This window comes from Procambarus clarkii, chromosome 9 (assembly GCF_040958095.1).
Source record: "Procambarus clarkii isolate CNS0578487 chromosome 9, FALCON_Pclarkii_2.0, whole genome shotgun sequence".
Lineage (NCBI taxonomy): Eukaryota > Metazoa > Arthropoda > Malacostraca > Decapoda > Cambaridae > Procambarus > Procambarus clarkii.
The window spans coordinates 28,827,884-28,854,277 of NC_091158.1; the positions used below are offsets into that span (position 1 = coordinate 28,827,884).

At 45.9% G+C, this 26,394-nt stretch overlaps 1 protein-coding gene across 1 annotated transcript in view; it reads left to right on the forward strand.

Annotated features, from left to right (window-relative positions):
* Positions 1 to 26,394, forward strand: part of LOC123766095 (uncharacterized) — a 902,969-nt gene that overhangs the window by 630,671 nt on the left and 245,904 nt on the right. The window contains exons 39-41 of the mRNA XM_069321294.1: positions 9,222 to 9,342; positions 9,696 to 9,958; positions 25,315 to 25,467. Coding sequence (XP_069177395.1) covers positions 9,222 to 9,342; positions 9,696 to 9,958; positions 25,315 to 25,467 — 537 coding nt within the window. The remainder of the gene's footprint in view (positions 1 to 9,221; positions 9,343 to 9,695; positions 9,959 to 25,314; positions 25,468 to 26,394) is intronic.

A 26,394-nucleotide genomic window follows, 5' to 3' on the forward strand; every position in this document is an offset into this window, starting at 1 on the left:
CAAGGAGGGACGGTGTTGGTAGTAATGAGACACAGATGGGAACAAGAAGGGATGGTGTTGGTAGTGATGAGACACACAAGGGAACAAGGAGGGATGGTGTTGGTAGTGATGAGACACAGATGGGAACAAGAAGGGATGGTGTTGGTAGTGATGAGACACACAAGGGAACAAGAAGGGATGGTGTTGGTAGTGATGAGACACACAAGGGAACAAGAAGGGATGGTGTTGGTAGTGATGAGACACAGATGGGAACAAGGAGGGATGGTGTTGGTAGTGATGAGACACACAAGGGAACAAGGAGGGACTGGTGTTGGTAGTGATGAGACACAGATGGGAACAAGAAGGGATGGTGTTGGTAGTGATGAGACACACAAGGGAACAAGAAGGGATGGTGTTGGTAGTGATGAGACACACAAAGGAACAAGAAGGGATGGTGTTGGTAGTGATGAGACTCAGATGGGAACAAGGAGGGATGGTGTTGGTAGTGATGAGACACACAAGGGAACAACAAGGGATGGTGTTGGTAGTGATGAGACACACAAGGGAACAAGAAGGGATGGTGTTGGTAGTGATGAGACACACAAGGGAACAAGAAGGGATGGTGTTGGTAGTGATGAGACACACAAGGGAACAAGAAGGAATGGTGTTGGTAGTGATGAGACACACAAGGGAACAAGGAGGGATGGTGTTGGTAGTGATGAGACACACAAGGGAACAAGGAGGGATGGTGTTGGTAGTGATGAGACACACAAGGGAACAAGAAGGGATGGTGTTGGTAGTGATGAGACACACAAGGGAACAAGGAGGGATGGTGTTGGTAGTGATGAGACACACAAGGGATCAAGGAGGGATGGTGTTGGTAGTGATGAGACACAGATGGGAACAAGGAGGGAAGGTGTTGGTAGTGATGAGACACACAAGGGAACAAGGAGGGATGGTGTTGGTAGTGATGAGACACAGATGGGAACAAGAAGGGATGGTGTTGGTAGTGATGAGACACACAAGGGAACAAGAAGGGATGGTCTTGGTAGTGATGAGACACACAAGGGAACAAGAAGGGATGGTGTTGGTAGTGATGAGACACACAAGGGAACAAGAAGGGATGGTCTTGGTAGTGATGAGACACACAAGGGAACAAGAAGGGATGGTCTTGGTAGTGATGAGACACACAAGGGAACAAGAAGGGATGGTCTTGGTAGTGATGAGACACACAAGGGAACAAGAAGGGATGGTCTTGGTAGTGATGAGACACACAAGGGAACAAGAAGGGATGGTCTTGGTAGTGATGAGACACACAAGGGAACAAGAAGGGATGGTCTTGGTAGTGATGAGACACACAAGGGAACAAGGAGGGAGGGTGTTGGTAGTGATGAGACACACAAGGGAACAAGGAGGGTTGGTGTTGGTAGTGATGAGACACAGATGGGAACAAGAAGGGATGGTGTTGGTAGTGATGAGACACACAAGGGAACAAGGAGGGATGGTGTTGGTAGTGATGAGACACAGATGGGAACAAGAAGGGATGGTGTTGGTAGTGATGAGACACACAAGGGAACAAGGAGGGACGGTGTTGGTAGTGATGAGACACAGATGGGAACAAGAAGGGATGGTGTTGGTAGTGATGAGACACACAAGGGAACAAGGAGGGATGGTGTTGGTAGTGATGAGACACAGATGGGAACAAGAAGGGATGGTGTTGGTAGTGATGAGACACACAAGGGAACAAGAAGGGATGGTGTTGGTAGTGATGAGACACACAAGGGAACAAGAAGGGATGGTGTTGGTAGTGATGAGACACAGATGGGAACAAGGAGGGATGGTGTTGGTAGTGATGAGACACACAAGGGAACAAGGAGGGACGGTGTTGGTAGTGATGAGACACAGATGGGAACAAGAAGGGATGGTGTTGGTAGTGATGAGACACACAAGGGAACAAGAAGGGATGGTGTTGGTAGTGATGAGACACACAAAGGAACAAGAAGGGATGGTGTTGGTAGTGATGAGACTCAGATGGGAACAAGGAGGGATGGTGTTGGTAGTGATGAGACACACAAGGGAACAACAAGGGATGGTGTTGGTAGTGATGAGACACACAAGGGAACAAGAAGGGATGGTGTTGGTAGTGATAGACACACAAGGGAACAAGAAGGGATGGTGTTGGTAGTGATGAGACACACAAGGGAACAAGAAGGGATGGTGTTGGTAGTGATGAGACCACAAGGGAACAAGGAGGGATGGTGTTGGTAGTGATGAGACACACAAGGGAACAAGGAGGGATGGTGTTGGTAGTGATGAGACACACAAGGGAACAAGAAGGGATGGGTGTTGGTAGTGATGAGACACACAAGGGAACAAGGAGGGATGGTGTTGGTAGTGATGAGACACACAATGGGAATCAAGGAGGGATGGTGTTGGTAGTGATGAGACAACAGATGGGAACAAGGAGGGACGGTGTTGGTAGTGATGAGACACAGATGGGAACAAGGAAGGGATGGTGTTGGTAGTGATGAGACACACAAGGGAACAAGAAGGGATGGTGTTGGTAGTGATGAGACACACAAGGGAACAAGGAAGGGATGGTGTTGGTAGTGATGAGACACAGATGGGAACAAGAAGGGATGGTGTTGGTAGTGATGAGACACACAAGGGAACAAGGAGGGATGGTGTTGGTAGTGATGAGACACACAAGGGAACAAGGAAGGGATGGTGTTGGTAGTGATGAGACACACAAGGGAACAAGGAGGGATGGTGTTGGTAGTGATGAGACACACAAGGGAACAAGAAGGGATGGTGTTGGTAGTGATGAGACACACAAGGGAACAAGAAGGGATGGTGTTGGTAGTGATGAGACACACAAGGGAACAAGAAGGGATGGTGTTGGTAGTGATGAGACACACAAGGGAACAAGAAGGGATGGTGTTGGTAGTGATGAGACACACAAGGGAACAAGAAGGGATGGTGTTGGTAGTGATGAGACACACAAGGGAACAAGAAGGGATGGTGTTGGTAGTGATGAGACACACAAGGGAACAAGAGGGATGGTGTTGGTAGTGATGAGACACACAAGGGAACAAGAAGGGATGGTGTTGGTAGTGATGAGACACACAAGGGAACAAGAAGGGATGGTGTTGGTAGTGATGAGACACACAAGGGAACAAGGAGGGATGGTGTTGGTAGTGATGAGACACACAAGGGAACAAGGAGGGATGGTGTTGGTAGTGATGAGACACACAAGGGAACAAGGAGGGATGGTGTTGGTAGTGATGAGACACACAAGGGAACAAGGAGGGATGGTGTTGGTAGTGATGAGACACACAAGGGAACAAGGAGGGATGGTGTTGGTAGTGATGAGACACACAAGGGAACAAGGAGGGATGGTGTTGGTAGTGATGAGACACAGATGGGAACAAGAAGGGATGGTGTTGGTAGTGATGAGACACACAAGGGAACAAGGAGGGACTGGTGTTGGTAGTGATGAGACACAGATGGGAACAAGAAGGGATGGTGTTGGTAGTGATGAGACACACAAGGGAACAAGGAGGGATGGTGTTGGTAGTGATGAGACACAGATGGGAACAAGAAGGGATGGTGTTGGTAGTGATGAGACACACAAGGGAACAAGAAGGGATGGTCTTGGTAGTGATGAGACACACAAGGGAACAAGAAGGGATGGTGTTGGTAGTGATGAGACACACAAGGGAACAAGAAGGGATGGTCTTGGTAGTGATGAGACACACAAGGGAACAAGAAGGGATGGTCTTGGTAGTGATGAGACACACAAGGGAACAAGAAGGGATGGTCTTGGTAGTGATGAGACACACAAGGGAACAAGAAGGGATGGTCTTGGTAGTGATGAGACACACAAGGGAACAAGAAGGGATGGTCTTGGTAGTGATGAGACACACAAGGGAACAAGAAGGGATGGTCTTGGTAGTGATGAGACACACAAGGGAACAAGGAGGGAGGGTGTTGGTAGTGATGAGACACACAAGGGAACAAGGAGGGTTGGTGTTGGTAGTGATGAGACACAGATGGGAACAAGAAGGGATGGTGTTGGTAGTGATGAGACACACAAGGGAACAAGGAGGGATGGTGTTGGTAGTGATGAGACACAGATGGGAACAAGAAGGGATGGTGTTGGTAGTGATGAGACACACAAGGGAACAAGGAGGGACGGTGTTGGTAGTGATGAGACACAGATGGGAACAAGAAGGGATGGTGTTGGTAGTGATGAGACACACAAGGGAACAAGGAGGGATGGTGTTGGTAGTGATGAGACACAGATGGGAACAAGAAGGGATGGTGTTGGTAGTGATGAGACACACAAGGGAACAAGAAGGGATGGTGTTGGTAGTGATGAGACACACAAGGGAACAAGAAGGGATGGTGTTGGTAGTGATGAGACACAGATGGGAACAAGGAGGGATGGTGTTGGTAGTGATGAGACACACAAGGGAACAAGGAGGGACGGTGTTGGTAGTGATGAGACACAGATGGGAACAAGAAGGGATGGTGTTGGTAGTGATGAGACACACAAGGGAACAAGAAGGGATGGTGTTGGTAGTGATGAGACACACAAAGGAACAAGAAGGGATGGTGTTGGTAGTGATGAGACCTCAGATGGGAACAAGGAGGGATGGTGTTGGTAGTGATGAGACACACAAGGGAACAACAAGGGATGGTGTTGGTAGTGATGAGACACACAAGGGAACAAGAAGGGATGGTGTTGGTAGTGATGAGACACACAAGGGAACAAGAAGGGATGGTGTTGGTAGTGATGAGACACACAAGGGAACAAGAAGGAATGGTGTTGGTAGTGATGAGACACACAAGGGAACAAGGAGGGATGGTGTTGGTAGTGATGAGACACACAAGGGAACAAGGAGGGATGGTGTTGGTAGTGATGAGACACACAAGGGAACAAGAAGGGATGGTGTTGGTAGTGATGAGACACACAAGGGAACAAGGAGGGATGGTGTTGGTAGTGATGAGACACACAAGGGATCAAGGAGGGATGGTGTTGGTAGTGATGAGACACAGATGGGAACAAGGAGGGAAGGTGTTGGTAGTGATGAGACACACAAGGGAACAAGGAGGGATGGTGTTGGTAGTGATGAGACACGCAAGGGAACAAGAAGGGATGGTCTTGGTAGTGATGAGACACACAAGGGAACAAGAAGGGATGGTCTTGGTAGTGATGAGACACACAAGGGAACAAGAAGGGATGGTCTTGGTAGTGATGAGACACACAAGGGAACAAGGAGGGACGGTGTTGGTAGTGATGAGACACAGATGGGAACAAGAAGGGATGGTGTTGGTAGTGATGAGACACACAAGGGAACAAGGAGGGATGGTGTTGGTAGTGATGAGACACAGATGGGAACAAGAAGGGATGGTGTTGGTAGTGATGAGACACACAAGGGAACAAGAAGGGATGGTCTTGGTAGTGATGAGACACACAAGGGAACAAGAAGGGATGGTGTTGGTAGTGATGAGACACACAAGGGAACAAGAAGGGATGGTCTTGGTAGTGATGAGACACACAAGGGAACAAGAAGGGATGGTCTTGGTAGTGATGAGACACACAAGGGAACAAGAAGGGATGGTCTTGGTAGTGATGAGACACACAAGGGAACAAGAAGGGATGGTCTTGGTAGTGATGAGACACACAAGGGAACAAGAAGGGATGGTCTTGGTAGTGATGAGACACACAAGGGAACAAGAAGGGATGGTCTTGGTAGTGATGAGACACACAAGGGAACAAGGAGGGAGGGTGTTGGTAGTGATGAGACACACAAGGGAACAAGGAGGGTTGGTGTTGGTAGTGATGAGACACAGATGGGAACAAGAAGGGATGGTGTTGGTAGTGATGAGACACACAAGGGAACAAGGAGGGATGGTGTTGGTAGTGATGAGACACAGATGGGAACAAGAAGGGATGGTGTTGGTAGTGATGAGACACACAAGGGAACAAGGAGGGACGGTGTTGGTAGTGATGAGACACAGATGGGAACAAGAAGGGATGGTGTTGGTAGTGATGAGACACACAAGGGAACAAGGAGGGATGGTGTTGGTAGTGATGAGACACAGATGGGAACAAGAAGGGATGGTGTTGGTAGTGATGAGACACACAAGGGAACAAGAAGGGATGGTGTTGGTAGTGATGAGACACACAAGGGAACAAGAAGGGATGGTGTTGGTAGTGATGAGACACAGATGGGAACAAGGAGGGATGGTGTTGGTAGTGATGAGACACACAAGGGAACAAGGAGGGACGGTGTTGGTAGTGATGAGACACAGATGGGAACAAGAAGGGATGGTGTTGGTAGTGATGAGACACACAAGGAAACAAGAAGGGATGGTCTTGGTAGTGATGAGACACACAAGGGAACAAGAAAGGATGGTGTTGGTAGTGATGAGACTCAGATGGGAACAAGGAGGGATGGTGTTGGTAGTGATGAGACACACAAGGGAACAAGAAGGGATGGTGTTGGTAGTGATGAGACACACAAGGGAACAAGAAGGGATGGTGTTGGTAGTGATGAGACACACAAGGGAACAAGAAGGGATGGTGTTGGTAGTGATGAGACACACAAGGGAACAAGAAGGGATGGTGTTGGTAGTGATGAGACACACAAGGGAACAAGGAGGGATGGTGTTGGTAGTGATGAGACACACAAGGGAACAAGGAGGGTTGGTGTTGGTAGTGATGAGACACAGATGGGAACAAGAAGGGATGGTGTTGGTAGTGATGAGACACACAAGGGAACAAGGAGGGATGGTGTTGGTAGTGATGAGACACAGATGGGAACAAGAAGGGATGGTGTTGGTAGTGATGAGACACACAAGGGAACAAGGAGGGACGGTGTTGGTAGTGATGAGACACAGATGGGAACAAGAAGGGATGGTGTTGGTAGTGATGAGACACACAAGGGAACAAGGAGGGATGGTGTTGGTAGTGATGAGACACAGATGGGAACAAGAAGGGATGGTGTTGGTAGTGATGAGACACACAAGGGAACAAGAAGGGATGGTGTTGGTAGTGATGAGACACACAAGGGAACAAGAAGGGATGGTGTTGGTAGTGATGAGACACAGATGGGAACAAGGAGGGATGGTGTTGGTAGTGATGAGACACACAAGGGAACAAGGAGGGACGGTGTTGGTAGTGATGAGACACAGATGGGAACAAGAAGGGATGGTGTTGGTAGTGATGAGACACACAAGGAAACAAGAAGGGATGGTCTTGGTAGTGATGAGACACACAAGGGAACAAGAAAGGATGGTGTTGGTAGTGATGAGACTCAGATGGGAACAAGGAGGGATGGTGTTGGTAGTGATGAGACACACAAGGGAACAAGAAGGGATGGTGTTGGTAGTGATGAGACACACAAGGGAACAAGAAGGGATGGTGTTGGTAGTGATGAGACACACAAGGGAACAAGAAGGGATGGTGTTGGTAGTGATGAGACACACAAGGGAACAAGAAGGGATGGTGTTGGTAGTGATGAGACACACAAGGGAACAAGGAGGGATGGTGTTGGTAGTGATGAGACACACAAGGGAACAAGGAGGGATGGTGTTGGTAGTGATGAGACACACAAGGGAACAAGAAGGGATGGTGTTGGTAGTGATGAGACACACAAGGGAACAAGAAGGGATGGTCTTGGTAGTGATGAGACACACAAGGGAACAAGAAGGGATGGTCATGGTAGTGATGAGACACACAAGGGAACAAGAAGGGATGGTCTTGGTAGTGATGAGACACACAAGGGAACAAGAAGGGATGGTCTTGGTAGTGATGAGACACACAAGGGAACAAGAAGGGATGGTCTTGGTAGTGATGAGACACACAAGGGAACAAGAAGGGATGGTCTTGGTAATGATGAGACACACAAGGGAACAAGAAGGGATGGTCTTGGTAGTGATGAGACACACAAGGGAACAAGAAGGGATGGTCTTGGTAGTGATGAGACACACAAGGGAACAAGAAGGGATGGTCTTGGTAGTGATGAGACACACAAGGGAACAAGAAGGGATGGTCTTGGTAGTGATGAGACACACAAGGGAACAAGAAGGGATGGTCTTGGTAGTGATGAGACACACAAGGGAACAAGAAGGGATGGTCTTGGTAGTGATGAGACACACAAGGGAACAAGAAGGGATCGTCTTGGTAGTGATGAGACACACAAGGGAACAAGAAGGGATGGTCTTGGTAGTGATGAGACACACAAGGGAACAAGAAGGGATGGTCTTGGTAGTGATGAGACACACAAGGGAACAAGAAGGGATGGTCTTGGTAGTGATGAGACACACAAGGGAACAAGAAGGGATGGTCTTGGTAGTGATGAGACACACAAGGGAACAAGAAGGGATGGTCTTGGTAGTGATGAGACACTGAAGGGAACAAGAAGGGATGGTCTTGGTAGTGATGAGACACAGATGGGAACAAACGTACCATAAGTTCTGGACGTAAAGGGTCTTAACCTGCTAATAGGGGTCAGCAGTCAGATGTTACTGTAACCACTAGTGTCTAAGAAAAGATACTTGTCAGTGACATGTTTTGACATGATAAATCCTGCAGATCGTGATCTAAATATAAATTGTTGTTTTGAACATCATTTTTATTACATTAACAGGGAAGGGGACCGGGACCAGCTGCTGAGTTCCTTCCGTTTACTTGTTTATATTTTCTCCACACGAATATGCTTTAATAGGACTGCTGGGTGAACTATAATCGTCAAGCCAGACACAGAGTAGATAACCACAGAGTAACTATATCTAGTGTGTATGTGAGAGTCGACAAGCACAGAGCAACTATATCTAGTGTGTGTGTGTGAGTGTAGACAACCACAGAGCAACTATATCTAGTGTGTGTGTGTGAGTGTAGACAACCACAGAGCAACTGTATCTGGTGTGTGTGTGAGTGTAGACAACCACAGAGCAACTCTATCTGGTGTGTGTGTGTGTGAGTGTAGACAACCACAGAGCAACTGTATCTGGTGTGTGTGAGAGTAGACAACCACAGAGCAAATATATCTGGTGTGTGTGTGAGAGTAGACAACTACAGAGCAACTATATCTGGTGTGTGTGTGTGTGTGAGGGAGTTGACAAATGCACACACTAGGAAAATTTTCATTTCCATAATTTTATAAAGTTTCTTCGTTTGGCTTACAATTTTCTTCCATGTTCTCTCATAGTTTCGTATTGCAATGTTTCAGGCTGAGAAGGTTGTGGTGTCGTGTGGAGTGCGCCGTGTGGAGTGCGAGCAGGTGAGCTGCGACACCACCTCCACCCTGGGCCTGCTCCACGCTACCATCCACATCACTCCACACGCTCTCGGTCAGACCACATGCTTATCTTACACAACAAAATTATCATTATCTGTTTTTTTTTGTTTTTGTTAAAAATTAATTAAAATATATAATGAGAAGCAAGGTCATGTACAATCAATTCTCAAGCTGAACTCCTTAGAATTAGGAGTAAAACAATCTAATAGTTTCCAAATTTTCCACCCTTATCAAAATAAATATATTGTGGCGTTAATAAATATCTTGGACGTACTAAATCAATTTGGGCTTTCTTTTTTTGAATAATATTTTGATATCATTATTTCATCACATTTATACAGCACAAATCACTGCGTTGACAACAGTGGACACGTTCGTCACTATCACTGCTTTATCTTTCTTCAGACTTTCTCGTGGATACGACTAATCGCACTGTAGAGCTCAGGACTGTTGTCCGAGGGAGTCCAGGAGACCAGGCCACTGTGGCGACCCTTCCTGGTGGACGCCTGGTGGAGGCGTCCACCCTGGACACTCGTCTGTGGATGGACCGAACTGGGGACCCCGAAGGTGTGATCAACTGGAACTGCAGTGTGGTACATTACGCGTCAGCCAGGGCAAAAGAGTGGGTCATTCACTCATCGATGTTGCATCATCGCTCCTTCAACAAGGTCAATATACTTGATGCTTTAGTATCATATGGTGTAAATATTGCTTATCATTCTTAATATTCTGATTTAAGACTCCTTGGATGCTTCTCTGGGAGAGGAGCCACTTGAACATCCATGACAATGTCACATTGCAAGGTTCCCCCGTCCTTTCTCCAGAGTTTGATAATGATCTTTGCAAATACTCTTATTAGAGAAATAGCTGAGTAAGGGAGACAAAATCCTGCATACCTAATACTCTTGCATAATAGGTATGAATGTATCCCTGTACATGAACACAATAGAAGCGAGTCTATCTGGAGCGAGCCATCACCTAAGTTCACTCGCTAGACACACAGCAGTGAGGAAGTCCCTTAACACTCGCCACAAGCAATAATTAGCAGCCTTCAAGGGATCAAATGTCTGTTTCGCTCCAGCTGGTGGATTATTTCTGGTCTCGACTTATTATAAATTTAGTCTTGTGTATGAGTTCCTCCTCCCTTTACGAGCCGTTGTCGTCGTGAGGGAGCATGGTGGGCAGCTGCCGAAGTATGATGCTCCATGGGACAGTCCTCTGTCCTTTTGAAGCCTTATGCTCCTGCTGCTGTCTTCACCAATTTTGCCGGTTGTCTTTTCCTTTTCCTTATGTTTCATTTTTCTCCCCCTTCCCCCTCTTCTCCTTTCTAATTGTCATTTCCAGCCAACCTTTTGTCCGCCTTGATTCTTCTTTAGGACTTTTTCCGTATTGACGCCCGGGTGTTTGGGGAAGCACACTCTCTCACCTGTTGAACTGTGGTACCCAGAGTCGCTAGCGAGGGGGCGCTTTTATAGTCAATCCTCCTTTCGTCACTGAACCAGATCTCGATGGACTTACGGTTCTTAAGGTGGTGATTGTGGGGAGTATACTCACTATGCACCCCTGGAGGGCCCCGGCAAGACCTGTCTCTTGTTGGGTGTACTATCCTCTAATTGTTGCTCCGTGGTGGGTACAGGGGCATATTCGTGAATGAAAGTATTACCTCTCGTTTTCATTGCGCTGAATACTGTTCCTCTTATGACTTCTCAGGCTCGTGGGGTGGGCGAAAAATCCCACGAGTTGGACTGTGTTGGAAGACTGGGCTCTGTAGCCCCTGCTACGTTGGGCCTAGACCTAGCTCCTCCTCTGACTCTCCTGACTGCTCTTCTCGGCTCCCCTTCCTCCTCTGTGGTTGAGTCGAGCTCCAAGCCCCCAGTGGTGACCACCTCGTCCTCTAGCACAGCTCAGTCTCTCATTGTGACTACTGAGCCTTTTAACCCCTCTCTCTCTCTCTCTCTCTCTGGGGGTTCTCAACGCCGTCTCATGCCATGGCTGCACTCGCATGATTCCTTCCCATACTAATACATACCATGCCTTGTTTGGTCCTGCTTCGTGGACTAAATACTTTAATCTCCTCCATCTGGATTCCACACCTCCTGATGATTTCTCCCTCCATACACACCTTGTTGATTCAGTAGATGCCTGTTACTTTTAGCACCACCCGTTTCAGTACACGTGTCGTCGCTGCTCCTTCTCAGGATGCAGCTACCCGCTTAGCCGCATTGTCCTGCATTGGGAAGACCCCTGTTCGGGTCTTAAAAAATGCTCGGTTAAATGCCAGTGTTGGCACTGTTCTCCGCCCGCACCATGTTGCAACTGGTGTTAGGGACTTAAAGACTGCCATGAGGATATTAAACATATCCACGAAGCCCAAGGCCATCCTGTCCTCCAGGCAGACACGTTCACACGACCCCCCTCGTGGTCGTCGCCGTCAGCCCTTTGGAGTTGTGAAAATCACCTAAGACGGTAGGACCCCTCCGCCCTCTATCATTCTTGCTGGTGCCATGTGCTCTGTTCAGGAGTACATCCCCCCATAACCCTGATTTTGCCCTTCTATACCTTTGTTTCTTCATTGTTCTCTGTTGCTGTTCTTTCTCTTTTTGATAATGTCTATTCTTCATTGAAATATTCGTGGATTTTATGCCAACTTCCACGAATCCAACTTCTGATTACACAGTTTTCACCACTTTGTGTGTGTCTCCCGGAACCAATGCTTGGTGCTCGTCCTGGTCACTTTCCTGGCTACTCCTTTCTTCCCCCCCCCCCCCTCCAGCTCTCGCTGGGGCCAATAACTCTACTGCTCTCTTGATTCGTACTGATATTCCCTTCGTCCCCATATTTTTCCGTCGCCTATCCATTGTTCTGCTGCCCGTGTTTTTGTGGGTAAATGGTATACAATCTGCTTTATTTATCTCCCCCCAAATGTCCCACTTTTCTTTCCTGACCTTAAGCACCTCTTGGACTCCTTGCCAGAGCCTGTGCTCCTGTTGGGTGATTTCAATTGTCGTCATTCCCTCTGGGGTGATGTTCTGACAAACACCCGAGGCCGCCTTCTCGAACCGTTCGTCCTCTCTTCTTCCCTGTCTCTTCTGAATTCTGGTGAGTCCACCCATATAGACTCTCGGACTCGCACCCTTTCCTGTCTTGATCTTTCTCTCTGCTCGTCGTCCCTTAGATCTCACGTGGCGGGTTCTTGATGACCTCCATAACAGTGACCATTTCCCCAACCTTGTTACCTTTTTCTCATTTCACCCTCCCCTCTCCTTCCCTAGGTGGCAGTTTGCCAAAGATGATTGGAACCTATTCACCCTCCGTCCTACTCTCCCTGATCTCCCCGCTCTGCCTCTTCCTCGCGCCCTCCTCCTTTTTCATGACGCTGCCCTCCGCACTATTCCTCGCTCTTCCTCCCGGGGCACGCGGAAGTCCCTGGTGGCATGCGGACTGTGCTCGAGCTGTCTGATGTAAGCGTGCAGCCTGGAAGAAACACCGAGAGCTGGGAGAGTGTGTGAGAAAGCTGGGAGAGAGTGTGTGAGAAAGCTGAGAGAGAGTGTGAGAAAGCAGGGAGAGAGTGTGTGAGAAAGCAGTGAGAGAGTGTGTGTGAGAAAGCTGAGAGAGAATGTGTGAGAAAGCTGAGAGAGAGTGTGTGAGAAAGCTGGGAGAGTGTGTGAGAAAGCTGGGAGAGAGTGTGTGAGAAAGCTGGGAGAGAGTGTGTGAGAAAGCTGAGAGAGAGTGTGTGAGAAAGCTGGGAGAGTGTGTGAGAAAGCAGTGAGAGAGTGTGTGTGAGAAAGCTGGGAGAGAGTGTGTGAGAAAGCTGGGAGAGAGTGTGTGAGAAAGCTGAGAGAGAGTGTGTGAGAAAGCTGGGAGAGTGTGTGAGAAAGCTGGGAGAGTGTGTGAGAAAGCTGGGAGAGTGTGTGAGAAAGCAGTGAGAGAGTGTGTGTGAGAAAGCTGGGAGAGAGTGTGTGAGAAAGCTGGGAGAGAGTGTGTGAGAAAGCTGAGAGAGAGTGTGTGAGAAAGCTGGGAGAGTGTGTGAGAAAGCAGTGAGAGAGAGTGTGTGAGAAAGCTGGGAGAGAGTGTGTGAGAAAGCTGGGAGAGTGTGTGAGAAAGCAGGGAGAGAGTGTGTGAGAAAGCTGGGACAGAGTGTGTGAGAAAGCTGGGAGAGAGTGTGTGAGAAAGCTGGGAGAGTGTGTGAGAAAGCAGGGAGAGAGTGTGTGAGAAAGCTGGGAGAGAGTGTGTGAGAAAGCTGGGAGAGTGTGTGAGAAAGCAGTGAGAGAGTGTGTGAGAAAGCAGGGAGAGTGTGTGTGAGAAAGCAGGGAGAGAGTGTGTGAGAAAGCTGGGAGAGTGTGTGTGAGAAAGCTGGGAGAGAGTGTGTGAGAAAGCTGGGAGAGTGTGTGAGAAAGTAGGGAGAAAGTGTATGAGAAAGCTGGGAGAGAGTGTGTGAGAAAGCTGGGAGAGAGTGTGTGAGAAAGCTGGTAGAGAGTGTGTGAGAAAGCTGAGAGAGAGTGCATGAGAAAGCTGGGAGAGAGTGTGTGAAAAATCAGTATTATGTCATGATCCCCAAGTAAGGCTCGTGGTGTAAAACGTCCCCCATTTAAACATTGAAAATCTTGGTCTCTCGCGAGAGTGTCTGGGGTCGAGTGAAATTCTTAGTTGCCAGTTACTGAAGCACTGTTACTAATGTTAGTGTTACTGATGACCACTGTACTGAAGTTGTGGTACTGCTGTGGATGACTGCCGGGGTGTGGCCCTGCTTGATGACCACTGAACTGAAGCTATACGGATAACTTGGTCCAACAGGCTGTTGCTTGGAGCGGCCCACAGACCCACATATCCATTACAGCCTTGTTGATAAGGCACTTGCAAGAACTTATCTAAGTGCCTCTTGAATACATCCACCTTTGTTCCAGCAATATTTCTAATGCTTCCTGGGAGGGTGTTGAACAGCTGTGGACCTCTGATGTTCAGACAGTGTTCTGTGAGTGCTCTATGCTCTGTGGTCACATCTTCTCTTCACTGGTTCTGTTCTGCATTTCCTTCTGTATCTTTCGTTCCAGTATGTTGATATTCTACTGTGCAAATTTGGGACCTGGACTTCAAATATCTTATATATATATATATATATATATATATATATATATATATATATATATATATATATATATATATATATATATATATATATATATATATATATATATATATATATATATATATATATATATATATATATATATATATGTCGTACCTAATAGCCAGAACGCACTTCTCAGCCTACTATTCAAGGCCCGATTTGCCTAATAAGCCAAGTTTTCATGAATTAATGTTTTTTCGTCTACCTAACCTACCTAACCTAACCTAACCTAGCTTTTTTTGGCTACCTAACCTAACCTTACCTATAAATATAGGTTAGGTTAGGTTAGGTAGGGTTGGTTAGGTTCGGTCATATATCTACGTTAATTTTAACTCCAATAAAAAAAAATTGACCTCATACATAGAGAAAAGGGTTGCTTTATCATTTCATAAGAAAAAATTATAGTAAATATATTAATTCAGGAAAACTTGGCTTATTAGGCAAATCGGGCCTTGAATAGTAGGCTGAGAAGTGAGTTCTGGCTACTAGGTACGACATATATATATATATATATATATATATATATATATATATATATATATATATATATATATATATATATATATATATATATATATATATACCTAATAGCCAGAACGCACTTCTCATCCTACTATGCAAGGCCCGATTTGCCTAATAAGCCAAGTTTTCCTGAATTAATATATTTTCTCTATTTTTTTTCTTATGAAATGATAAAGCTACCCATTTCATTATGTATGAGGTCAATTTGTTTTTATTGGAGTTAAAATTAACGTTGATATATGACCGAACCTAACCTAACCTATCTTTATAGGTTAGGTTAGGTTAGGTAGCCGAAAACGTTAGGTTAGGTTAGGTTAGGTTAGGTTAGGTAGCCGAAAAAGTTAGGTTAGGTAGTCAAAAAACAATTAATTCATGAAAACTTGGCTTATTAAGCAAATCGGGCCTTGCATAGTAGGCTAAGAAGTGAGTTCTGGCTACTAGGTACGACATATATATATATATATATATATATATATATATATATATATATATATATATATATATATATATATATATATATGTTTCATTGAATATGACCGCATATTCTGTATTTATTATTTTCTGGTTTAGGGCTTCTATCCCTCTAACTATTTTCTTAGCATCAGGGCTTAATTGAAATAGGAGTTCTCCAAAACTCATTTTCGTACTTTTAAGGTGAAGAAAAGAAGTGATTTACTATAGAGTGTATTACACTTTTTTATATAATTTGCACAACGTTTCGAACCTCCATGGTTCATTCTCAAGTGAACAGATCTTACAATACTAGTTGATTTTATACCCGCACTGGGTCAGGTGATAATACAATAAAGGTGAAAACATGGTGGGATACATAAGGGATAAATGTGAGGTGAAACATAGAGGCTGCAGAAGGCTTATTGGCCCATACGAGGCAGCTCCTATCTAAACACAAAGATTAATCCAGTGTAATTGGCCTATTATGTTGGACATTGTCTTCTGTGTTGGCATCGATATGTTCTTGTCTTGTCCTTACTCTCATGGTGGGTAGAGTAAATAGTTCCGTGATTTGGGTGTTCATGGTAGGTCGCTCTATTCTTATGTGAATTGCCTCAAGAATTTGTAATCTTCTTGCATCTTGGGTTTTGTCTATTATGCAGGTATTCTTGTTCAACATTTCTCTTGTTAGAGTAATGTCATGGGCTTGTCTCATGTAATTCCTAGGGGCACCAGATTGAATATATATATATATATATATATATATATATATATATATATATATATATATATATATATATATATATATATATATATATATATATATATATATATATGTCGTACCTAGTAGCCAGAACGCACTTCTCAGCCTACTATGCAAGGCCCGTTTTGCCTAATAAGCCAAGTTTTCATGAATTAATAGTTTTTTGACTACCCAACCTACCTAACCTAACCTAACCTAACTTTTTCGGCTACCTAACCTAACCTAACTTATAAAGATAGGTTAGGTTAGGTTAGGTAGGGTTGGTTAGGTTCGGTCATATATCTACGTTAATTTTAACTCCAATAAAAAAAAATTGACCTCATACATAATGAAATGGTTAGCTTTATCATTTCATAAGAAAAAAAAATAGAGAAAATATATTAATTCAGGAAAACTTGTCTTATTAGGCAAATCGGGCCTTGCATAGTAGGCTGAGAAGTGCGTTCTGGCTACTAGGTACGACATATATATATATATATATATATATATATATATATATATATATATATATATATATATATATATATATATATATATATATATATATATGCAAACAAGCCTGAATGGTCCCCAGGACTATATGCGACTGAAAACTCACACCCCTGAAGTGACTCGAACCCATGCTCCCAGGAGCAACGCAACTGGTATCTACAGGACGCCTTAATCTGCTTGACCATCACGACAGGACATAAGGAAGTGATAGCCGAAGCTATTTGAACCACTTCCTCGCCGGCACTCGGATGGTAATCTTGGCCATAGCATTTTATCATATAACCTCATTCTTTGGGGCACACGTGAGGAACACAAATTCGAACAAGCCTGAATGGTCCCCAGGACAATATGCAACTGAAAACTCACACCCCAGAAGTGACTCGAACCCATACTCCCAGGAGCAACGCAACTGGTATGTACAAGACGCCTTAATCCACTTGACCATCACGACCGGACATAATGAGGTGATAGCCGAGGCTATATGAACCACCCCACCGCCGGCACTCGGATAGTAATCTTGGGCATAGCATTTTACCAAATCACCTCATTCTTTGGGGCACACGTGAGGAACACAAATGCGAACAAGCCTGAATGGTCCCCAGGACAATATGCAACTGAAAACTCACACCCCAGAAGTGACTCGAACCCATACTCCCAGGAGCAACGCAACTGGTATGTACAAGACGCCTTAATCCACTTGACCATCACGACCGGACATAATGAGGTGATAGCCGAGGCTATATGAACCACCCCACCGCCGGCACTCGGATAGTAATCTTGGGCATAGCATTTTACCAAATCACCTCATTCTTTGGGGCACACGTGAGGAACACAAATGCGAACAAGCCTGAATGGTCCCCAGGACAATATGCAACTGAAAACTCACACCCCAGAAGTGACTCGAACCCATACTCCCAGGAGCAACGCAACTGGTATGTACAAGACGCCTTAATCCACTTGACCATCACGACCGGACATAATGAGGTTGGTAAAATGGTTGGTGATTTGGTAAAATGCTATGCCCAAGATTACTATCCGAGTGCCGGCGGTGGGGTGGTTCATATAGCCTCGGCTATCACCTCATTATGTCCGGTCGTGATGGTCAAGTGGATTAAGGCGTCTTGTACATACCAGTTGCGTTGCTCCTGGGAGTATGGGTTCGAGTCACTTCTGGGGTGTGAGTTTTCAGTTATATATATATATATATATATATATATATATATATATATATATATATATATATATATATATATATATATATATATATATATATATATATATATATATATATATATATATATATATATATATATATATATATATATATAACTGAAAACAGTTATATATATATATATATATATATATATATATATATATATATATATATATATATATATATATAACTGAAAACAGTTATATATATATATATATATATAACTATATATAAATAATATAGACAACATAATTCCCAGATCTTTTACATGTTGCTTTCCTTCTGTGATTGTGTCTGATTGTGTCCTATACCCTGTGTTTCGTTTAACTTTCTCGTTTCCACCATACCTAAGTACCTGGAACCTGTCACTGTTAAACATCATGTTATTTTCAGTTGCCCAATCGAAGACCTTTTTAATATCTGCCTGCAGTTTTCAATGTCTTCTATAGAGAAAATTTTCATGCTGATTTTTGTATGATCTGCAAAGGATGACACGAAGCTGTGACTACTATTTTTGTCTATATCCGATATAAGAGTGAGAAATAGCAGCGGTGCAAGGACTGTGCCCTGAGGTACAGAGCTTTTCACTGCACTTGGGCTTGATCATATTGATTGATCGTCACTCTCTGCATTCTGTTTGACAGAAAGTTTAAAATCCACACTCCACTTTTGCGTTATTCTTATTGATTTAATTTTATGGGCTATCCATGGTTACATTCGTCGAATGCCTTGTTAAAATCTATGTATACATCATCTGCATTTTGCCTTTATTCTAAGGCTTCTGTATTTTTGTCATAGTGGTTGAGTAACTGTGACAGACAGGATCTTCCCGCTCTAAATCCATGTTGTCCTGAGGTATGCAGTTCATTATTTTCCATAAAACTAGAAATTTCATGGCTAATCACTCTTTCAAAAACTTGTATTATGTGAGATGAAAGTGCAACTGGTCTACAATTTTTTTGCCAAGGCTTTTTTACCTCCTTTGTGCAGAGGAGCTATATCTGCTGATTTAAGTGCTGCTGGTATCTCCCCTCTATCCAGGCTCTTTCTCTATATTACGCTGAGCGCTCGCACTACTGGTACTTTACATTTCTTTATGAATATTGAATTCCATGAGTCAGGACCAGGGGCCGAGTGCATGGGCATGTTGTCAATTTCTCTTTCAAAGTCTTCTGAGTTCGTGTTAATAATGTCAGTTATATTATCTACAGCTTGGATGTCATTCATAAAGAAGCTGTCTGGATCATCAACTTTCATGTTGTTCATTGGTGTGCTAAACATTACCTCAACTGGTTTCTTGGGACTCCTGGTTAAACCTTGAAGCCGTGTGGACGTCTGGACACCTTCTCCGCCTGGGTGCCGCCTGATCACATCTTGTTTTCGCGTTGTGGCTTTGCTACTGCCGTTTGGCATCCCTTTTCAACGGTCCGTTTGTACGACGCCTGGCGCACATATCCCCTTGGGTCACGGGATTGTTGATAGAGTTTATTTTTTTGGACGCGTTCTGGCTGGTTCTCCCGGCGGAGGGACGGTGTTCGGGGGCCGGCTCGGCCGAGAGGTGCCGGGGTTTGGTGGGTCGTGGTGTGCCCTCAGTCGTGGTGGGCGGCCGGCTTCTGCTCTGCCGGAGGACATTGGATGACTTTTGCGTTTTGGTTGGGGGCAGAGTTTTGGTTTTGCTACCTGGTGTTCTCTGTGTGGGGCGGGGCCGGTGCTTGTCACCCTGAGGGACTCCTGGAACTCCCCAATCATCTGCCCGCCTGTGCGTTTATTTGCCGTATGGCATATTAGTTTCTAGTGATTGGCGTCACTCGTTTTGCGATTTGGCTTGGCGTTTCACCTTTCCTGGCTTCGCGATTCACCCTTAACGGGTACACCGGGGCGCATCCGATCCCACGATCGTCGTCGCCCCTAAATCAACAATAACAACAACTGGTTTCTTAGAATTTCACTAATTTCTTTGTTATCCTCTGTGTACGTACTTTCAGTTGTAATTAAAGGTACAGTACTGGTGGAGGTTTTAACTTTAATTTTGCATACGTGAAAAAATATTATGGATTTTTCTTTATCTCTTGTATAGCTTTCTTTTCCAATTACATTTCTTCAGACTCGTATGATCGCTTCAACGTCTGCTCTATTTCTTCTATCTCCCTGATTTATTTTCTTTTCTTGTGATAGTCGTGTCTGTTTAAGCATTTCCGTGTTTGTTTTCCTCCTCCTGTCTGCGGTCTCTTCCTAGAGTGGTCCTCTTTCTGACCCTCCTCACAGGCACGTGCTTCAAGCATATCTTTTATGTCTCAGCGGTCTGTTGAGCTATTCCTCATGTGGGAGTTTTGTAGCGTAAGACTGTCCCCCATTGAATGTTTGTAAGGTCTAGATTTATGTTTTCCCAGTCGGTCCTCTCATTGTTGAAATTGAATTGATTGAATAACCCTTCTCGCTTTTTGGTTCTCTTGGACCTACTGCCGTTATTAATGTTAGTTTGCACTTCAATAAGCTTATGGTCTGAGTATGTAGTATCTGAGATTGTAATGTCTCTGATTAGTTCATCAATGTTTGTGAATATAAAGATAAAGATAAAGGGGGGTGCAAGATGAGTGCGCGTGATGACGAATTATATTCCAGTCTTGGGCATTTCTCCCTCCCATCCGTACTCCTGCAACGTTGTCTGCATGTTCCTCTCTCTGTTTCTGCCTCTCTCTAAAAAACTTCCAAAGTTATTATATTCGACCTCCTCTCTTTGATAGCGCTGTGTACCTCTCACGCGGAAATCAGGGTATTGAAGATTATGGTATTTTTCTCTCGTTAATTGAGAGTTTACATAGTTTAGGGTGAAAATATCTGCACTTTGTTCCAACACGACATTTACCGCTCCCTAATAGGTGTCAGCATTTTCGGGGATGCATGAAAGTGCATTCTGTTCCTTTGGACCCTTATCTGCACATTCCTCTGGCATAATATATGCAGATATTATTATCATAATATTATGCTAATAATAGGCAGATGTCACATGAAATGTGTTCAGGCAACACATGGAATGTCTCCAGGCACCACATGGAATGTCTTCAGGCACCACATGGATTGTCTTCAGGCACCACATGGATTGTCTTCAGGCACCACATGGAATGTCTTCAGGCACCACATGGAATGTCTTCAGGCACCACATGGAATGTCTTCAGGCACCACAAGGGAGCCGGTCGGCCGAGCGGACAGCACGCGGGACTTGTGATCCTGTGGTCCTGGGTTCGATCCCAGGCGCCGGCGAGAAACAATGGGAAGAGTTTCTTTCACCCTATGCCCCTGTTACCTAGCAGTAAAAAAGATACCTGGGTGTTAGTCAGCTGTCACGGGCTGCTTCCTGGGGGTGGAGGCCTGGTCGAGGACCGGGCCGCTGGGACACTAAAAACTCCGAAATCATCTCAAGATAACCTCAAGATAACCACATGGAATGTTTTCAGGCACCACATGGAATGTTTTCAGGCACCACATGGAATGTCTTCAGGCACCACATGGAATATCTTCTGGCACCACATGAAATGTCTCCAGGCACCACATGGAATGTCTCCAGGCACCACATGTCATGTCTCCAGGCACCACATGGAATGTTTTCCGTCACCACATGGAATGTCTCCAGGCACCACATGGAATGTCTCCAGGCACCACATGGAATGTCTCCAGGCACCACATGGAATGTTTTCCGTCACCACATGGAATGTCTCCAGGCACCACATGTCATGTCTCCAGGCACCACATGGAATGTTTTCCGTCACCACATGGAATGTCTTCAGGCACCACATGAAATGTCTCCAGGCACCACATGGAATGTCTTCTGGCACCACATGGAATGCCTTCAGGCACCACATGGAATGTTTTCCGTCACCACATGGAATGTCTTCAGGCACCACATGAAATGTCTCCAGGCACCACATGGAATGTTTTCCGTCACCACATGGAATGTCTTCAGGCACCACATGGAATGTTTTCCGTCACCACATGGAATGTCTTCAGGCACCACATGGAATGTCTCCAGGCACCACATGGAATGTTTTCCGTCACCACATGGAATGTCTCCCGGCACCACATGGAATGTTTTCCGTCACCACATGAAATGTCTTCAGGCACCACATGGAATGTCTTCAGGCACCACATGGAATGTCTTCAGGCACCACATGGAATATCTTCTGGCACCACATGAAATGTCTCCAGGCACCACATGGAATGTCTCCAGGCACCACATGGAATGTCTCCAGGCACCACATGGAATGTATCCAGGCACCACATGGAATGTCTCCAGGCACCACATGGAATGTCTCCAGGCACCACATGGAATGTCTCCAGGCACCACATGGAATGTCTCCAGGCACCACATGGAATGTCTCCAGGCACCACATGGAATGTCTTCTGGCACCACATGGAATGTCTTCTGGCACCACATGGAATGTCTCCAGGCACCACATGGAATGTCTCCAGGCACCACATGGAATGTCTTCAGGCACCACACGGAATGTCTCCAGGCACCACATGGATTGTCTCCTGGCACCACATGGAATGTCTTCAGGCACCACATGGAATATCTTCTGGCACCACATGAAATGTCTCCAGGCACCACATGGAATGTCTCCAGGCACCACATGGAATGTATCCAGGCACCACATGTCATGTCTCCTGGCACCACATGGAATGTATCCAGGCACCACATGTCATGTCTCCAGGCACCACATGGAATGTCTCCAGGCACGACATGGCATGTCTCCAGGCACCACATGGCATGTCTCCAGGCACCACATGGCATGTCTCCAGGCACCACATGGCATGTCTCCAGGCACCACATGGCATGTCTCCAGGCACCACATGGCATGTCTCCAGGCTCCACATGGCACCACATGGAATGTATCCAGGCACCACATGGCATGTCTCCAGGCACCACATGTCATGTCTCCAGGCACCACATGGAATGTCTCCAGGCACCACATGGCATGTCTCCAGGCACCACATGGCATGTCTCCAGGCACCAGATGGCATGTCTCCAGGCTCCACATGGCACCACATGGAATGTATCCAGGCACCACACGGCATGTCTCCAGGCACCACATGTCGCCACATTTAATGCATAGATGATAAACAAACTCACATCATTGGTTACTAGCAGGTAACTTTTAACACAAATAAGTTCATAATTCACCTGACGTTATATTGCTTTCTATAATAATAATAATAATTGGTTGCCTGTGACCTTCAGTATCAGACCAACTATAGTGTAAACTCAGCTGATATTGTTGTAGAATGATTAGGTTGTGGGCAGGAATTGGAGTACCAAACGTCCACTGCTTTTCCTTAGTTTATTATAAATATATATATATATATATATCTTATACACCGGGCCAGGGGCTAGCTAGAGTGTGTGAGGGAGCGTGTGTGGACGCTCTGTGGCCTAGACTGTCTCTGAAGGTCTGAGGGCTGCAGGCTCAGAGCTTGCTACATTCAAATCTGCTGACAACGTTGTTGATACCTATTAAGTTGTTTAGCTTAGCGCCGGCCATCATAAGAGGGTATTGGGTCACCCCATGTGTATGGCGCCTAACTGGCGTCCAACAATAATGAAAATATGAACACTTGTGGACCCGAGAGTGTATATATGTGTGAGTGTGCCTCTGCGATCCCCCAATGGAGGCGGAAACAAATGGGCAAAGTTTCTTTCACCCTGATGCCCCTGTTACCTAGCAGTAAATAGGTACCTGGGAGTTAGACAGCTGCTACGGGCTGCTTCCTGGGATGGGGGGGGGGGGTTTAACAAAAAGGAGGCCTGGTCGAGGACCGGGCCGCTTTGACGCTAAGTCCCGAAATCATCTCAAGATATCCTCTAGATAATACTCCCTCATGAATAATCGATACATTAAAGTCCCTAATCAACTGAGCAACACAATTAATAGCCTAGTACAAAGGATATTGGGGAGAAGGGCGAAGTGCTAAATTAATCCACTTTAGACAGACTGATTCATCACTTCCGTCTCATTTTGACTCTTGTGGTTGAGAAAATGGTCACCAGGGTAGCCTCTTGATCCTGGTTGATCACCTCCAATCTTCCTCGGTGATAGTGGTAGGGATGACAGGAGGGCCCAAATGATCATCGCTCACAATGCACTATTTACTGGTTTACCCGCATTGCAAGCTGCCTTTCCTGGAGTCCACATTCCAACAAGTTCCCTCACAACCAGCAGGTCGTCGACCAGGGCTGCCTTTGTTTATCCTGTATCGTTCCAAATCCTACGAGCGGCTTCAAGGTCACTCAGTTGTCCTTTCAAATCCGCCCTCCCGGTAGATAAGTGGACTCATGTATTTCGAAGTCGCACTTCTCGCGGTTTGAGCCCTCCCTTATGCCTCCTGGGTTCTGCGTCTTGACTGCCTTCGATCTTGATTTCTACCAGCGGGCGTCCACCTCCATGAACTAGACTGCTTCTTGCTGGAGAGACAGATGGTGTGTCCTACAACGACAGTCACCATGAGTGCAGTGATGTGGCAAGAGTCTCCCGCTTACGACGTGGGCGGTGACGTCACGTCACATCACACGACGGCGCGTTCTTATTGGCCGCGTTCGTGGTGGCCAGTCAATCATAATTCCCACATTCCTGGGACACCCAGTGTCTTCACTTCTGGCTTGTTTGTGGCGGGAAACGCTCCCTCCTGCCTGGGTGTGTGAGCCATCTTGCCTCCCAGGGTGGGCTTCTTACCCACCTCCCAGGGTGTGCTTCCTACACACCTGTCAGGGTGGGCTTCTTACCCACCTCACAGGGGTGGGCTTCCTACCCACCTCCCAGGGTGAGCTTCTTATCTTACCCACCTCCCAGGGTGGGCTTCCTACCCACCTCCCAGGGTGGGCTTCTTACCCACCTCCCAGGGCGGGCTTCTTAGCCACCTCCCAGGGTGGGCTTCTTACCCACCTCCCAGGGTAGGCTTCCTATCCACCTCCCAGGGTGGGCTTCTTACCCACCTCCCAGGGTGGGCTTCTTACCCACCTCCCAGGGTGGGCTTCCTACCCACCTCCCAGGGTGGGCTTCCTACCCACCTCCCAGGGTGGGCTTCCTACCCACCTCCCAGGGTGGGCTTCCTACCCACCCTCACCCAACTTTGTAACCATCATAACATTAAATTCTAGGTTCATTTCTTCCCTTAAACGTAGCTACTAAAACTATAGGGCTTATGGACTATTTACAGGAGGGGGGGGGGGGGGAATATGACTCTTAATAGGCGGGAGAAGGAGTGTATCTTGTAACACGTAACAACATTCATGGTTGATAGACCATGCTGGTAGACAGCAGGAATATACTCAAATATTTTGAAGCCCCACACGACACTTGAAAGTTTCTCTTGTATGATAATTTTGTCCATAGCGGAAAGTGATTCGTAAATGCATATTGATGTTGTTTATATAACCTACCACTTTGGTGTTGTTGATCAGGTTGTGAGAGTGAATGGTACCATCGTTGCTGCCCCAACGTCCAAGTCTGCAGCACTGTTCCTGGACCTTTTCACCCGTAATGAAGACTCGCTCAGGATTGACCTTAAGCTGCTTCAGGAGCATGGCATCTATATTATTGTTGCCAATTTGTCAGTGAGTGCATCAGTTTTTCCTTAAGAATATTAACAATTTCATGAATGTCGATTACAAGCTAAATGAAAACTAATGAGGCTTGGAGTGAGGGCAGTGACTTCCCTAAACCACGATGGTCTCCACTGTGTTGAAAGTGTTATATCCACTGGACCATACAGGTGTTGTGTATTATTGGTGTTGTGTATTATTGGATAATACACAACATGTGTATTATTGGATAATACACAATGACTCCCAGATAGTTTTCAGTCAATTAGGAAAATTTGATCATTATTAGGCGTATATCCAATTACTCTTATTATCATCTGGGTTCAGAACCCTACATTTGTCACCATTAAACTGCATATTCTTTCGCTAGAGTCATGCCACAGCAGATGGACGGCGCTTCCAATGTTTAGGTCTGCCCATCCTGACTCCTCCAATGTTTAGGTCTGCCCATCCTGACTCCTCCAATGTTTAGGTCTGCCCATCCTGACTCCTCCAATGTTTAGGTCTGCCCATCCTGACTCCTCCAATGTTTAGGTCTGCCCATCCTGACTCCTCCAATGTTTAGGTCTGCCCATCCTGACTCCTCCAATGTTTAGGTCTGCCCATCCTGACTCCTCCAATGTTTAGGTCTGCCCATCCTGACTCCTCCAATGTTTAGGTCTGCCCATCCTGACTCCTCCAATGTTTAGGTCTGCCCATCCTGACTCCTCCGATGTTTAGGTCTGCCCATCCTGACTCCTCCGATGTTTAGGTCTGCCCATCCTGACTCCTCCGATGTTTAGGTCTGCCCATCCTGACTCCTCCGATGTTTAGGTCTGCCCATCCTGACTCCTCCGATGTTTCGGTCTGCCCATCCTGACTCCTCCAATGTTTAGGTCTGCCCATCCTGACTCCTCCGATGTTTAGGTCTGCCCATCCTGACTCCTCCAATGTTTAGGT